The sequence below is a fragment of the Spermophilus citellus genome, assembly GCF_964194105.1.
Source record: "Spermophilus citellus genome assembly, chromosome: 2".
Taxonomy (NCBI): Eukaryota; Metazoa; Chordata; class Mammalia; order Rodentia; family Sciuridae; genus Spermophilus; species Spermophilus citellus.
In genome coordinates, this window is record NC_138183.1 from 243,099,571 (window position 1) to 243,113,145 (window position 13,575).

The 13,575-nt window shown below is 43.2% G+C and overlaps 1 protein-coding gene across 1 annotated transcript; it reads right to left on the minus strand.

Moving 5' to 3' along the window:
• Positions 1–2,149: 2,149 nt before the first annotated feature.
• Positions 2,150–3,091, minus strand: LOC308641168 (olfactory receptor 5P55-like; the record flags this gene model as incomplete). The annotated part of the gene is made up of 1 exon (XM_081279478.1): positions 2,150–3,091. The coding sequence occupies one exon, from the start codon at positions 3,089–3,091 to the stop codon at positions 2,150–2,152; it is 942 nt and encodes a 313-aa protein (XP_081135604.1).
• Between the last annotated feature and the right edge of the window lie 10,484 nt (positions 3,092–13,575).

Below are 13,575 nucleotides of genomic sequence, written 5' to 3' on the forward strand. Positions count from 1 at the left end.
GAAGAACCTGTCTGCACATCCCACCATGTTCTGAGGTGCTGGGCATGAGGACTTCAATATATACATTTTTGAGGGAACAATTGAGGCCATAAAAGAAAATACGCACTAAAGATGCTGGGACAGAAATACAGAAGGTGCCTGGATCTCTGTTGCTTTCACAGAGCCTTTACACCAGTCAGGACTATTTCCAGACTTAAAAAAAAAAAATCCATCACAATTCAGGACACCTGGGATGACTTCTCCCCAGTCCCTTTATCAGCCTGAAAAAAAAAAAGAATCTCTTTGTGATCACTGTCTTAGTTCTGTCTTAAATGTAAGCCCTTCTGGGAAACTTCTCTGACTCCTCCAGGCAGAACTCGTCCTGGTAAACCTTAGGAGTTTGAAATTCTTATAGTCAGTTCTCTGAATCCCTTGACATATAGGAGGCTTCAGGGAGAGACCCTCTGTTTTCCAGAGGTTGGAGTCAGGGGAGCGACACTTGGACATTTGGAGGTTAGGGAGACTGTATCAGAAGAAAGTAAATGGGAAAGTTTGTTATTAATAATACATCTGTGGGCTGGGGATGTGGCTCAAGCGGTAGCGCGCTTGCCTGGCATGCGTGCGGCCCGGGTTCGATCCTCAGCACCACATACCAACAAAGATGTTGTGTCCGCCGAGAACTAAAAAAATAAATAAATATTAAAAATTCTCTCTCTCTCTCTCCTCTCTCACTCTCTCTTTAAAAAAAAAATAAATAATAATACATCTGTGTATCCCATCATCTCAGGCTTAAATATGTAGCTCTCAAAATTCCACATGGCTGCCTTCTTGTTGTGACCTCACTTGGAGGGGGTGGGGGAGAGAAAGAGAGAAAGAAAGAAAGATCATTCTCTGGCTTCTCTTTTTATAAGGACATTAATCCTACTGGAGCAGGGGCCTACCCTTATGATCTTATTTAACCTGCTTATTTTAGGCCTTACCTCCAAATACAGTCACTTAGGAGGTTAGGTCTTTAACATATGAATTCTGGGGTGGTGGTGGTGGGTGGGCGGGGTTACACTATTTAGTCTATAACACAAGATCAAGAATGTCCATGTTGAGAGGTGTGTGTTAGATGTTCCGTAACAATTCAGGACTCCTAGGTTCTCTTTTTTCTATGTTATGGACTTCTAGCAAGGCTTAGAAGTAGTTAAACTTTTTTTTTCCTGTTTATTTGTAAAATGAGATAGTAACACCTGGTTTACCTATTGTACAGCATTTGATGAAGAGCAAATATAATAATAAATGTGAAGATGTTTTGAAGAACTAGAATTATCAACATCAGTATTTCCAAAGTCATTTGCTTAACTCCTTTGAGATGCTTTGCCTTGTGTGCCACCTACATTGTGAATTTTCTAAAAACTGGGCTGTCCTGGACAACAGTTTATTTAAAAATCCTTCTTCTCAGAATCAGATAAAAAGTAGGATACAAAAAAATAATAGTGAGGCTGGGTGCAATGGTGCTCACCTGTAATCCCAGCAACTCAAGAGGCCAAAACTCAAGTTTGAGGCCAGCCTCAGCAACTTAGTGAGACCCTGACTCAAAATAAAAAAGAAAAGGGTATAGAGAAAGGGCCGGGCATGTGGCTCAATAGTTGAGTACCCCTGGGATCAATCCCCAGTACAAGAAAGAAAGAAAGAAAGAAAGAAAGAAAGAAAGAAAGAAAGAAAGTCATTCAAAGATGATCGGAACTACGTTCACTGGCTTCAAACCCCAGGGTTCCTCCCATATCACTTTATGATTCCCTGATCCAGTCCTTTGTGATTGATCTGGAATTTAAAGAAAATAGTACCATTGTCCGTTTGTGATATGCAGTTATCAGAAAGAGGCAGCGTAGTGTATTGGTTGAGACTATGGTATCTGGAACTAGACTGCCTAAATTCAAATCTTGGCTCTGCCTTTTATCAGCTGTGTGACATTTTAGACAACTTACTGAGTTTTTCTTTGTCTCAGATTCCCAAGGAATAATAACAGGACCATTTTGTACAGTTGAAGATTAAATGAGTTGATACACGTACAGTATATAAAATAATGCTGGCATGTATTTTACCCTATCTAAATCCTAATCTTATCTGTGTTTTATGGTGTGGCTACAATGTTATGGCTTGGGAGAGAATGTTCCACCCTTGGTTACAAAGGCAGTTTGCCAGAACATCTCCTCTTTAAAGCCGCTTTCACGTCCTTGTTCCTCAGGCTGTAGATCAGAGGGTTCAGCATGGGGATGGCCACAGTGTAGAAGACAGACACCACCTTGTTTTGGTCCATGGAACTGGGAGAGTTCGGCTGAGCATACATGAAAGTGGTGGTGCCATAGAACAGGCAGATGACGGTGAGGTGGGAGGCACAGGTGGAGAATGCTTTGCTCTGTGCCTCCAGGGAATTCATCCTGCAGATGGTCACCAGGATGTAGGCATAGGAGACCAGGATAATGGTGAGGGTAAAAAGGATAATCAAGGCAGACGATGAGAAGACAATGGCTTCGACTTCCCTAGTATCTGCACTGGCCAGATGGAGCACAGGGGGGATGTCACAGAAATAATGGTTAATGACATTGGGGCCACAGTAGGGCAGCTTAAAGATGTACCTCGTTAGCAAAGCTGAATTGGCAACAGAAGCAGTATAGGTGGCCACCACCAGTAGGACACATAGACGTTGAGACATAATGGTGTGGTAGAGGAGAGGGTGGCAGATGGCAGTGAATCGGTCATAGGCCATGATGGCCAGGAGCAGACACTCAGCGGTGCCATGGAGCGTCATGAGAGCCATTTGGACCACACAGCCTGCAAAGGAGATGGACTGGCTTGAGATGAGGAAGCTCTCTAGCAGCCTGGGGGTGTCCACGGTGGAAAAGGAGGAGTCTATGAAGGAGAGGACGCTCAGGAAGAAGTACATGGGTGTGTGGAGCTGTGGGTTGGAGTGGATCAGGGTGATCATGCCCAGGTTTCCGATGAGGGTAGCTGAGTAGATGAGCAGGAAGAGCACAAAGAGGATGCCCCGGAGCCCTTCCTGCTCTGTGAGCCCCAGCAGGAGGAATCGGGTGACTTGGGTGCAGTTCTCCATCATGGTGGGCATGTCGCTGCAGAGAGAAAATAAGACCAGCTTGCTCCCTAGAGCCAGATCCAGGGCCAGTGCCCAAGCCCTTTTATTTTCCCCAGAATGGAGGTTGGGGGAACTGAGGAAGGGGAACTATCATGGACTGAATACCTACTGCGAGCCATCTGTTACCCCATTTTCTTATTGGCTATTTAAGCATCACACATACCTTTGATCTAAATATTATGTCCACTTATATTTAGTGAGATTATCAACTTGCCCAAGGTCAGAGAGCTAGCACATAAGAAAAGTGGGATTGGAACTTAGTCCATTCGCATACCTGGATGCTTATCATAGAGTTAGAATCATTTTCTGTCCTCAACATTTCTTGTTTTAGGGCTGAAGCTGTAACTCAGTGGTAGAGCACTTGCCTAGCACATGTAAGGCACTGGGTTTGATCCTTAGCACCACATATAAATAAATAAAGTAAAGGCATACTCCCCATCTACAACTACAAACAAAAAAATAACTTGTTCTATGAGGAACCAGCATCAGTTAGTGAGCAGTGGATCCTGGTGTGTTGGCCCAGAGAGGAAATCAATGAAAGAATGAATCTGGGCCAAATGAACAAAGGCTTCCAAGAGTGTCCTTCCCCGCCGCCCCCCCCCCCCCCCCCCAGGCCAGGGACACAGGAAATCATATGCCTCATGTCATCAGAATGTGAAGTGACTCAGCAGAGCAGTCATTTCTAACTAGTGTTGTGGGTTGAATTTCATCCCCTCCCCCTCAAAGATGTGTCCCAGTCCTAGCTCTATTATAATCTGACTGTGGCCTTATTTGGAAATGGGCTTCACAGATGTAATCAAGCTAAGATGAGGTCATCCTTGATGAGGCTGGGGTCCTGATAAGAAAGCAGAGATGCAGGAAGGACAATGCCATATGAAAACAGAACCAGAAGCCAGACTCAGGAGGAAGCCAGCCCCGTGGAGAGGGAGGCAGAGATTGTGGCTGCCACAAGCCAAGGGATGCCTAGGGCTTCTGGAAGCAGAAAAGCTAAGGAAGAATCCTCCCCTAGAGGCTGAGGAGAGAGCACGGCTCTGCCTACCTACTTGATATCAGACTTCTAGCCATGGGAACTGTAAGAGAATAAATTTCTGTTTTAAACCACCAGTGGGTGGTACTTTGGTACACACCCATAGGAAACCAACACACCCAGTTAGGGGTGCGGGCTTCTGTGCTCCTTGCAGGACCGCTAAATGGCTGTCAGAGATGGGGCTTAAGTGGGTGGTGGCCCACCCTCTCACTCCCAGTTACCAAGGAGGGAGGCTGTGCTGGCACATGGCTTATGCTCAGGATTTGAAGCCAGCATGGGTGACATCGCAAAGAGAAAAAAGAAAAAATTAGAGAAGGAAAGTGGGTTTTAAAGATCTTTATTGACAGGGCTAATAATTTATGGAGAGAAAAATGGAACATTAAAACAAAGTCTGCGTAATCGGGAGAGCAGGCAGCTACAGTAAACACCTCAGTCTCTGCTGGATGAAACCAGGACACAGAACTAAGGGCAGGTGTTTTAGCTAGAAACAAGGCAGGACAGCAGCACAGGCCAGCCTTGTGGCCTTGGGGTCCAGGGGAGGACACAGTTCTCAACACAGAACTGGAGATGATCTCTAACCAGAGAACAAAGGTCAAAGAGCCCCCCTGTTTACCCTCATAGGCTCCCCAGAGGGGTCATATCCCAAGTGTTATCAAGCTCCCAGGCATTGGCCTCCGGTAAACTCATCTTCTTGGTTTTCAGATAACCAAGGCAGCACTCCAGGGAGGCTACTGAGTCTGATTGTTTGAGCACTGTTCTGACTGTTTGGGCCTCTGCTCTGATTGGCTGGTGCCCGAGGCCTATCGGTTATCAAATGTTTGGAATTCCCTATGAGTTGACTAAGACTGAGAACCCAGGAGGACTAAGGCAGAACCTCTTTTAGAGCGTCCCAGAGTGCTAGAATAACTGTTTTTGTTTTTGTTTGTACAGGGGATTGAACCCTGGAGTCTTAACCACTGAGCCGCACCCCCAGCCCTTTTTATTTACAGACAGGATGTTACTGAGTTGCTGAGGGCCTTGCTAAATTGCTGAAGCTGGCCTTGAACTTGCAATTCTCCTGTCTCAGCCTCCCGAGCTGCTGGGATTACAGGCGTGCACCACCAAGCTTGGCACTAACATGTTTTTTTGTTACTACCATCTTAACGACAACTTGTGACTTGTTGAAATATAATTGATGCCTGCAGATTTTAGCTGCGGAGAGCACCAAAAGGAATATTTCTTCACTCACGATGTTTCCCTTGGAGGAATATCTGTTGTGTAACACTCCTACCCTCCTCTGGTGGAGGAGGTGTGCCTTATGTGCCTTTAGTTCTGCTCTGCCCTCTTGTTTGCTGGCCAGAAGCACAGATTCCTGTTCTGCTCCTCTGGAATGTAGATCTTAAAACCAGGCCGTCAAGTCTGTCCAATTCTGGGGTTCAGTTTTAAGAAGACCACTTACCCACAGGTGTGAGTCACATCCTGCATTTTGTCAGTGATGCAGGTAATATTTTGCTCCTCCACCTATCTTGTGGCTACACCTTCTCACTTTAGGGGTCCAGAAATTTGGGTGGGGAAGAAGGATGCTATTTATGGTGGTCCTTAAAGCCCTCAACAGAGAGCAAGCAAGAAGGAAGCGGGCAGAGGCTGCTTGCCTGCCCTGTTTCCTCACGGATTCCGTGAGCTTGGCTCCCAGATCTCCAGCAGACTGATGTGGCTGAGTTAAGGGATGAGGTGGCTGTAACACTGGGGTGTGGTGGAGCCTTGGAAGACCCTGGGTTCACGGTAATAACCCCTGGCTGAAAGAGCAGGACAGCTCCCCTGGTTCCCTTGCTGAGGCTTCAGAGACAGGCTGTCACAGCAATGGCTGTGCATTTGGACTGAATATTAAAGTGTTCCAACAGAGGCCAAGAGAGGAGAGATTTAGGAAGAGTAGAGACCTCTCAAGATGGGACAGTCCTGAGACTATCTGAAGATGTCCTGTTCCTATGCCTGTACTTCAGAGCCACAGATGGGTTCCAGTTCTCTGATACTTCTTTTTTTTTTTTTTTTTTTTTTTGGGCACCAAAAGGGAATGCCTGGTATTTCTTGTTATTTGTGTTTTAAATACAGTGATTAGGGATATGTACTCTCAGCCACTTTCATGAATAATTTTCCTCTGAATAGAAAGAACTTTAGTGAATGGGGAAAGAAGGCTGGAGGTTTCAGACCACCAGGGTAGTCTACACACTATTTCTTCCTTTCAAAATCAATCAGTCAATTAATCAATCAACAAATAAACAAAAACTCATTAAGTGGTCCTGGTCATTATTAACCATTGGGAAATACTGTCTGGTCTCTGGAGAATCAGCCTGGGACAGCAGGGTCCCCTAAGTACAGAATGGTTCCAAGGTTTTGAGGGGGATGGTGATATTGTCACACTAAGTTGTGAGCCAGGAAGGGGGGAGGGAGATAGATTAGGCAACCAATCACAGTGACCTTGTTTTTATTTATGCAAGAATAGTTAAATCCTATTTCTGGTACTGGAACAACAAAGCACACAAAATATTTGCACTCAGAGAGTAGAAGAATCAAAAGAAAAAGGAAATATGTAGGAGATGATGTATCAGTACTTGTTCCTTCGTTGGATATGTGGGTTGAGGGAGGGTCAGGGATGACTGCCAAGGTTCCTGGTAGCAAGGTAATAGTGGTGACGTTCACTCTAACAATTAACAAGTTCAAAGAGTGATGTGGTTCTCTAGCAATTAGAGAAGTGCAAATCAAAACTAAGATTTCATCTCATTCCAGTCAGAATAGTAGTTTTCAAGAATATAAACAACAATAATTGCTGGTGAGGATGTGGGAGGAAAGGCACACTCATACATTGCTGGTGGAATTGCAAAATGATACAACCACTTTAGAAAGCGGTATGTAGATTCCTTAGAAAACTTGGAATGGAACCACCATTTGACCCAGATATCCCACTCACGCCTGTAATCCCAGCATACTACAGTGATATAGCCACAACAGTGTTCATAGCAGCTCAATTCACAATAGCTAAACTGTGGAAACAGCCTAGATGTCCTTCGATAGATGAATGGATAAAGAAACTGTGGTATATATACTCAATGGAATATTACTCAGCATTAAAAGAGAATAAAATTATGGCATTTGCAGGTAAATGGATGGAGCTGGAGAATATCATGCTTAGCAAAGTAAGACAATCCCCAAAAACCAAAGGCCAAATGTTTTCTCTAATAAGTGGATGCTGATCCATAATGGAGAGAGCAAGGAAAGAATGGAGGAACTTTGGATTAAGCAGAGGTGAGGGTAGGGAGGGGAAGGGATCTGTAGGAGGGAAGGTGGTGGAATAAAATGGACAATATTACCCCATGTATGGGTATGATCACACGAATGGTGTGACTACATCATGTACAATCAGAGAAATGAAAAGTTGTGTTTCATTTGTGTAAAAAATAAAATAAAATAAATTTAATTAAAAAAAAAAAACAAAGAGTGATGTGGTGAATTCCAATTCTGATAGAGTGAATTTGGGAGAGCTAAATACTTGGGTCCAAGAGACAGGTGGGTATACTGTTTTGAAGCTTAGGATGGAGTTTACTATAAGAGATGGAGGTTGAGGTGATTGGTATGTACATGGTGATTTGAAGTATGTTTATTGTGCATCTACTGTGTGCCAGGCATTGTATAGGAGGCGAGGATACAAAGATAAAGGGAAAACAAACCTGGTATCACTTTTGTGGAGTTGGGAGAGAGACAGATATTAACGAAATAATCCTACTAATTATTGTAAAATTGTCACTGTGGCAATAGCTTTCAAGGTGAGGTACCCAATGCCGTGAACCTAAAACTGGGGAGTTTAACCCAGGGAGGTCAAGGAGGTTTTCTCTGAGAAGGTATTACCATTGAAGGGAAGAGTGAGAACAGCCCTTATAAAGGTCTTGAGATCTGGGGGATGTTGGGTGAGGAAGGGGAGCAGATTAAAGGCCGTGTGGGTAGAGGGAAAGCATTGTCAGCTGAGCCTAGCAGTATTTTGTAGATTTATTGAGTGGTTATTTTTTTTTAAATATTTATTTATTTTTTAGTTCTTGGCGGACACAACATCTTTGTCTGTATGTGGTGCTGGAGGATCGAACCTGGGCTGCACGCATGCCAGGCGAGCGCGCTACCGCTTGAGCCACATCCCCAGCCCCTATTGAGTGGTTATTTTGTACTGGGAACTATTCCAGACGTTTGGCTTTATTTAATCCCCTCAACAACTTTATGAGAGGTACTATCAATATCTCCATTTTACATATAAGGAAACTGAGGCACAAAAATTAAGTAACTTGTCAAAAGACACAGCCAGTGTACTGGCAGAATTGGAATTTGAATCTAGGTGGTCAGGTTATAGAGCCTACATATCCTAGACCATGCTAAGAAATTTGTTTTCTTGTGGGATAGCATTGATGATAATTATACTTATGTTTTGACCAGATCACAAGTTCAGTTGTGAAGAAATAATTGAAGGAGAGCCAATGGATGAAGGAGACTGGCAGAGAGGATATTGGAATCATTCACGTGGGGTTCATGGCTTAAGTTAGAGCTGGGGTAGTGGAGACAGAGGTAAATGGATTTGAGAACTGTCAGGATTCTGTAATAGGTCAAAGATACCAGTGTGAGGAGAGCGGTATCAGGGTGGATTCCAAGGTCTCTGGTGTCAAGATAGAGCTGGTACTTGAAACAAAGAGAAGTTAGGGTGTGCCAGGGAAAATGTGAGTTGTTCATTACAAGAGTCCCTGGCCAAAATCCTAAGGCAATTCATTTCAAATGTATTGCATTTTGCTTCTGAGTTCTGTTTTTTTCCATCCACCTGGGTCCTGGGCCTGGTGATCAGTTCTGAAAAACTGTGAGCATGACTTAAGAGGCAGGGAGGATCAGGAAGTCTGAACTGTGCTGGTGATAGGATCCCAACCTTTCGCTCACTTACCTGGGGTTGATCAGAGACCATTCATCCTTGAGCTTCCTGGGGCGGGGGGGGGGGGGGGGTGTGTTTCTCTTCCTTTTTCATTGATGGCCTCTGACCAGCTTTCTCAAGAACATGTCTCAGTCCGAACAAAGCTTTGAGAGTGTTTATTCCTGGGAAGACGCTTATCTTAAGATGCACCTGGCATTTTTCATCCTGATTCCAAGAGTTTTGAAATGTGCCTGTGGGAATTTGTGACTAGTTCTCCCAGGAGCCTCCCCAGAGCTGCAAGTGGCCAGAGGGATTTTGGTAAGGATGTCTGGGAACTCCCAAGGAGCAGAGATCCTCTTCATTTCTTGTGTTTATTCCCTGAAGGCTTCTTTGTTGTTGTTGTGTTGTTTTGGTACTGGGGACTAAACCCAGGCATGCTTTGTCACTGAGCTACAACTCCAGTCCTTTTTATTTTTTATTCTGAGACAGGGTCTTGCTAAGTTGCTGAAGGTCTCACTAAATTGCTGAACTTGTGGTCTTCTGGCCTCAATCTCCTGAGTTGCTGGGATTACGGCATGACCCACCACACCAAGCTTCCCTGTAGGTTTCCATTTTTTAATTTAACAAGGCTTGAAAGGCTCTTCAAGCCAAGAGGTAAAAAGGGACCCATGTCAACACAATCCTGTTTCTCACAGGAAGTGATTGGAAATGCTAATGATACCAATAATCAACACTTGTGTGGTCTTTGAATATGTTGGCATGACTTTCCCAAACGTTATTCCTTTGGTCCTCAGAGTATTCCTGGGAAAGATGTTTGGTGATCTGTATCTCAAAAAAAAAATATTCTCTCTCTCTCTCTCTCTCTCTCTCTCTCTCTCACACACACACACACACACACACACAGAGTCATTTTTCCATATCTTTGGGGGATTTTTTTCCAGGACTCCTGTGAATACTAAAATCTGCAGATGCACCAATACCTTATATAAAATGGCATAATATTTGGATATAACTTATGCATATTTTCAGTATACATTAAATAATCTAGATTACTTATAATATCTAATACAATGTAAATGTTACATATAGTTGTTATACTATATTGGTAAAGAAATAATGACAAGAAAAAAAAAACCCAAGTCTGTACATGTGTAGTACAAACACAAATTTTCCCCCAATATTTTTGATATTTGGTTGAATCCCTGAATGCAGAGCCCCATGAATATGCAGGTCTGATTGTATATCTATTCATTTAATAGTAGTGAAAATGCATCTTTCCCTTTCAAGAGAACATTATTCCCCACTTGTCCAAATAATTTATTGTCTTTGTAAAACCAACACATGTTGGTGGTAAACAGAAAAATTTAAGTAATATGGAAAAGAACCAAAAAGAAAGTAAAATGCCATTTGAAATCCCACCATAGGAAATGGGAGTTGGTGTCTTCTTTCTATAAACCTCTCAGTGTGCTCATGACTGTGATTTTCCATAAACAGAATCATATTCTACAAGTGATTCTGTCATTTACCTTCCCACTCAGCAATATGTCATGAACATTTCCCATGTCAAAAAATAATAGTCTACATCATCATATTGAATGGCTGCATATTATTTCATCATGTATATTTACCATCATTTCTTTAACTCTTTTCCATGGGTTGACCAAAGTATTCCCACCTTTCTGATTCTATATATAACTCCCTGGCAGATGCCCTCTTGCCATGAGGTGTAGGCTTGGAGGGCCAAGGGAGAAGGTGGCGGATGTGGGGACTACTTTTCCTGGTCAGGAAGGAAGAGGTTGCTCTCTCCCTGGGGGGTGGGGAGTGGGGCTTGCACTTTGGGTTTTCGCAACTTTGGGGAAAATCATGATGCAAAAAAAAGGGCCTTGTTAGGCAAATGACTTGTTTGTGTGAAAGAAATATAGTCCTTAGATACTGATGTGGAAGGGAGTTTCACCACCAGAGGGAATGGATTGCTTAGGTTTCCTGCAGATAGGAGAGATCTGCTGAATCTCTCTGCAGAGGGCAAGCAGTTCTGGGTCTTCTGACCTTCCCCACTGCATTCCAACCTGGGAATGTTGTCTGCAGCATCTACCTCAGAAACAAAACCAAAAAGCCTCCATCTTGCCTTTTTTAAAAAAAAAATATGAGATGGATCTAGCCATTAGTGGCAGGTTTGAAATAACTCTGTCTTTTTGTAAACCTGATTGACAGATGATATGCTGCAATGAAAGCAACTCTTGGATCAAAATCTTCCTACCTTAAAAATTCTGCCAAACTAACCTGTTAGTAAACAAGCAGAAGCAGATTACACTCCTGTCTGTCCTTGGGGACCAGCTCCTTTCTTGGCTCCCAGTTACACTGACCAGCAAACTTTTCATGAGAAGCTCACATCAGCGGGCAGGATCTTCCAGGGTGTAGAGAGATGAAGAATTAAAGGGCTGTGCACTGATTCCGTGGTGGTGGAGGGGGAAGGCACCTATGAACTTATTACTGTTTGCTTGTATGGTATTGTGGTGTGTTCTATTCTGAGTATTGCGTGTCCTTGGTCTCAGAAAATATGCTCCTGAAGGAAAACCCATGTAAAGGATATACTAGCAGCTAAATAGATGTTCTTTATCATCTTTGCATCTTTTTTTTTTTTTTTTTGGCACTGGGATTGAATTTAGGAGCAATTGACACTGAGCCACATCCCCAGCCCTATTTTGTATTTTATTGAGAGTCAGGGTCTCACTGACTTGCTTAGCACCTCACTTTTGCTGAAGCTGGCTTTGAACTCGAGATCCTCCTGTCTCAGCCTCCTGAGCTGCTAGGATTACAGGTGTGAACCACTACCCACAGCTTGCATCTTTTTTTATTAAGGGGTAGAAATATATTAGTGGAGCCAGTCCAAAGAATTCCAGAAAGCTTGAGTTGAAAGGATTCTAGGGGAATATGTGGTTTAAAATGTTTGAGAGTGGGTAGAGAAGCCCAGACAGGGGCTGCCAAAAATTATATATAGCCAGGGAAATCTGGGGCCAGAGACTTGGTCTTTCAGCATAGGAAAGCACATCCTACAACTACCTAGTACTGCCATAGTACGGTCCTGCTGTTTCCAGCTCCACTGAATATCCTGGACCCTTTGGGGGAAGCTGATGATTCATTAACCCTCTGTGGCACAGGTAGACTCTATGTATGGCAATGAGCTCTTCTCCAGCTGAAACTGTTTCCCCCGTTAACTGTTTCTGTGGAGTTGGGTGGGAGAGACGCAGCTTTCTAGCCCCAGCATAGTGTCATTGGTGGGAGCAAGTGAAGTTCTGTTTACGTGGAAACATCAGAGAGTCTCATAGTGGATTTAAAAAATAATAAGTTGAATGTGAGAACTTAGACCATCTGTATCCACATGGCTTAACTGTTGGGGCTGAGTATTGAGACGTACCTGACTTAACTAATTGTTCCAGGAAATTCAGGCCAAGGCTATAAACCAATAAATAACTTCACTGTTTGCTTCATGGAATTCATGCAAGATATTTTATCTGAATTAACAGTTGTGTCCCCTGGGCAAACAGATGTCCTTTCAGGATAATAGATGACTTACCTAGACAAACAATTTGCCCAATGAACAACAGTTTACTCACCAAGATTTGCTTCCTGGCCCTTCCATCCCTGTGCCTGCTAAACTGTAATGTCATGAACTTTGTCCAATCCTGATCTGTTCCACACTTTGAAAAACCCACCATAAGCCTTATGAATATTTTTAGTGACTTCCTCCAATTGAGATACTGCTGAGCATCTATCAAGAGGTATTCTTTCTTACCACAGTAGGCCTAATAAACCTTAACTTTGGCTGATCAATACGGACTTTTGAAGAGCTATCTGTTGATAATCTCCTGTTTTCCCAGGGTTATTTGAGGATATTTTGCTTCCTGTTTTTTCCCCCCCTTTCTTCCTGTTTGGGTCATCTGTATTTCTTTAACTATAATTGGGAAGAAAAGCAGATTTGCAATTCGCCTCTATGGGTAGAGTTTTCCTCATCAGTAGACAGGGTCATTGGTACTGCTGAGAGGGTTCAGGTTAAATATGAACATCAGGACTGGAAGCCATCTTACTCATATGGTCTTTTCTAACTTACTTCTTTTTTTTTTTTTTTTTTGCATAAGGGGATATGGTAGACCCTTCTTTGATTTTAGAGAGATCCACTGAAGTTGGCACTATCATTTCCTTTAATCCTATATTTTTATGCAAGGAATGTGCTTGTTTACTTTTGAGATCTTCTGGATGTAAGTTGGAAGAAGTGGTCTCAGTGGTCATTGTGACTCTCAAAAATCCCAATACTAGCATCAGAAAAGGATTCAGGAGGATATCAAGGAAAGGATTCAGGAGGAGGTCAAGGGAGAAGAAACTAGGGAATTGGAACTTTCTTTAGTGGCAAGAGGTTGGGCCCAAGCAGTGGCACCAGGGGCCCTTCCATTTTCTAACTTTTTTTTTGCCCCTTTGATCCCATTTCTTCATTCCTTTTCTTTATTGCTCATCAGGCGCTTT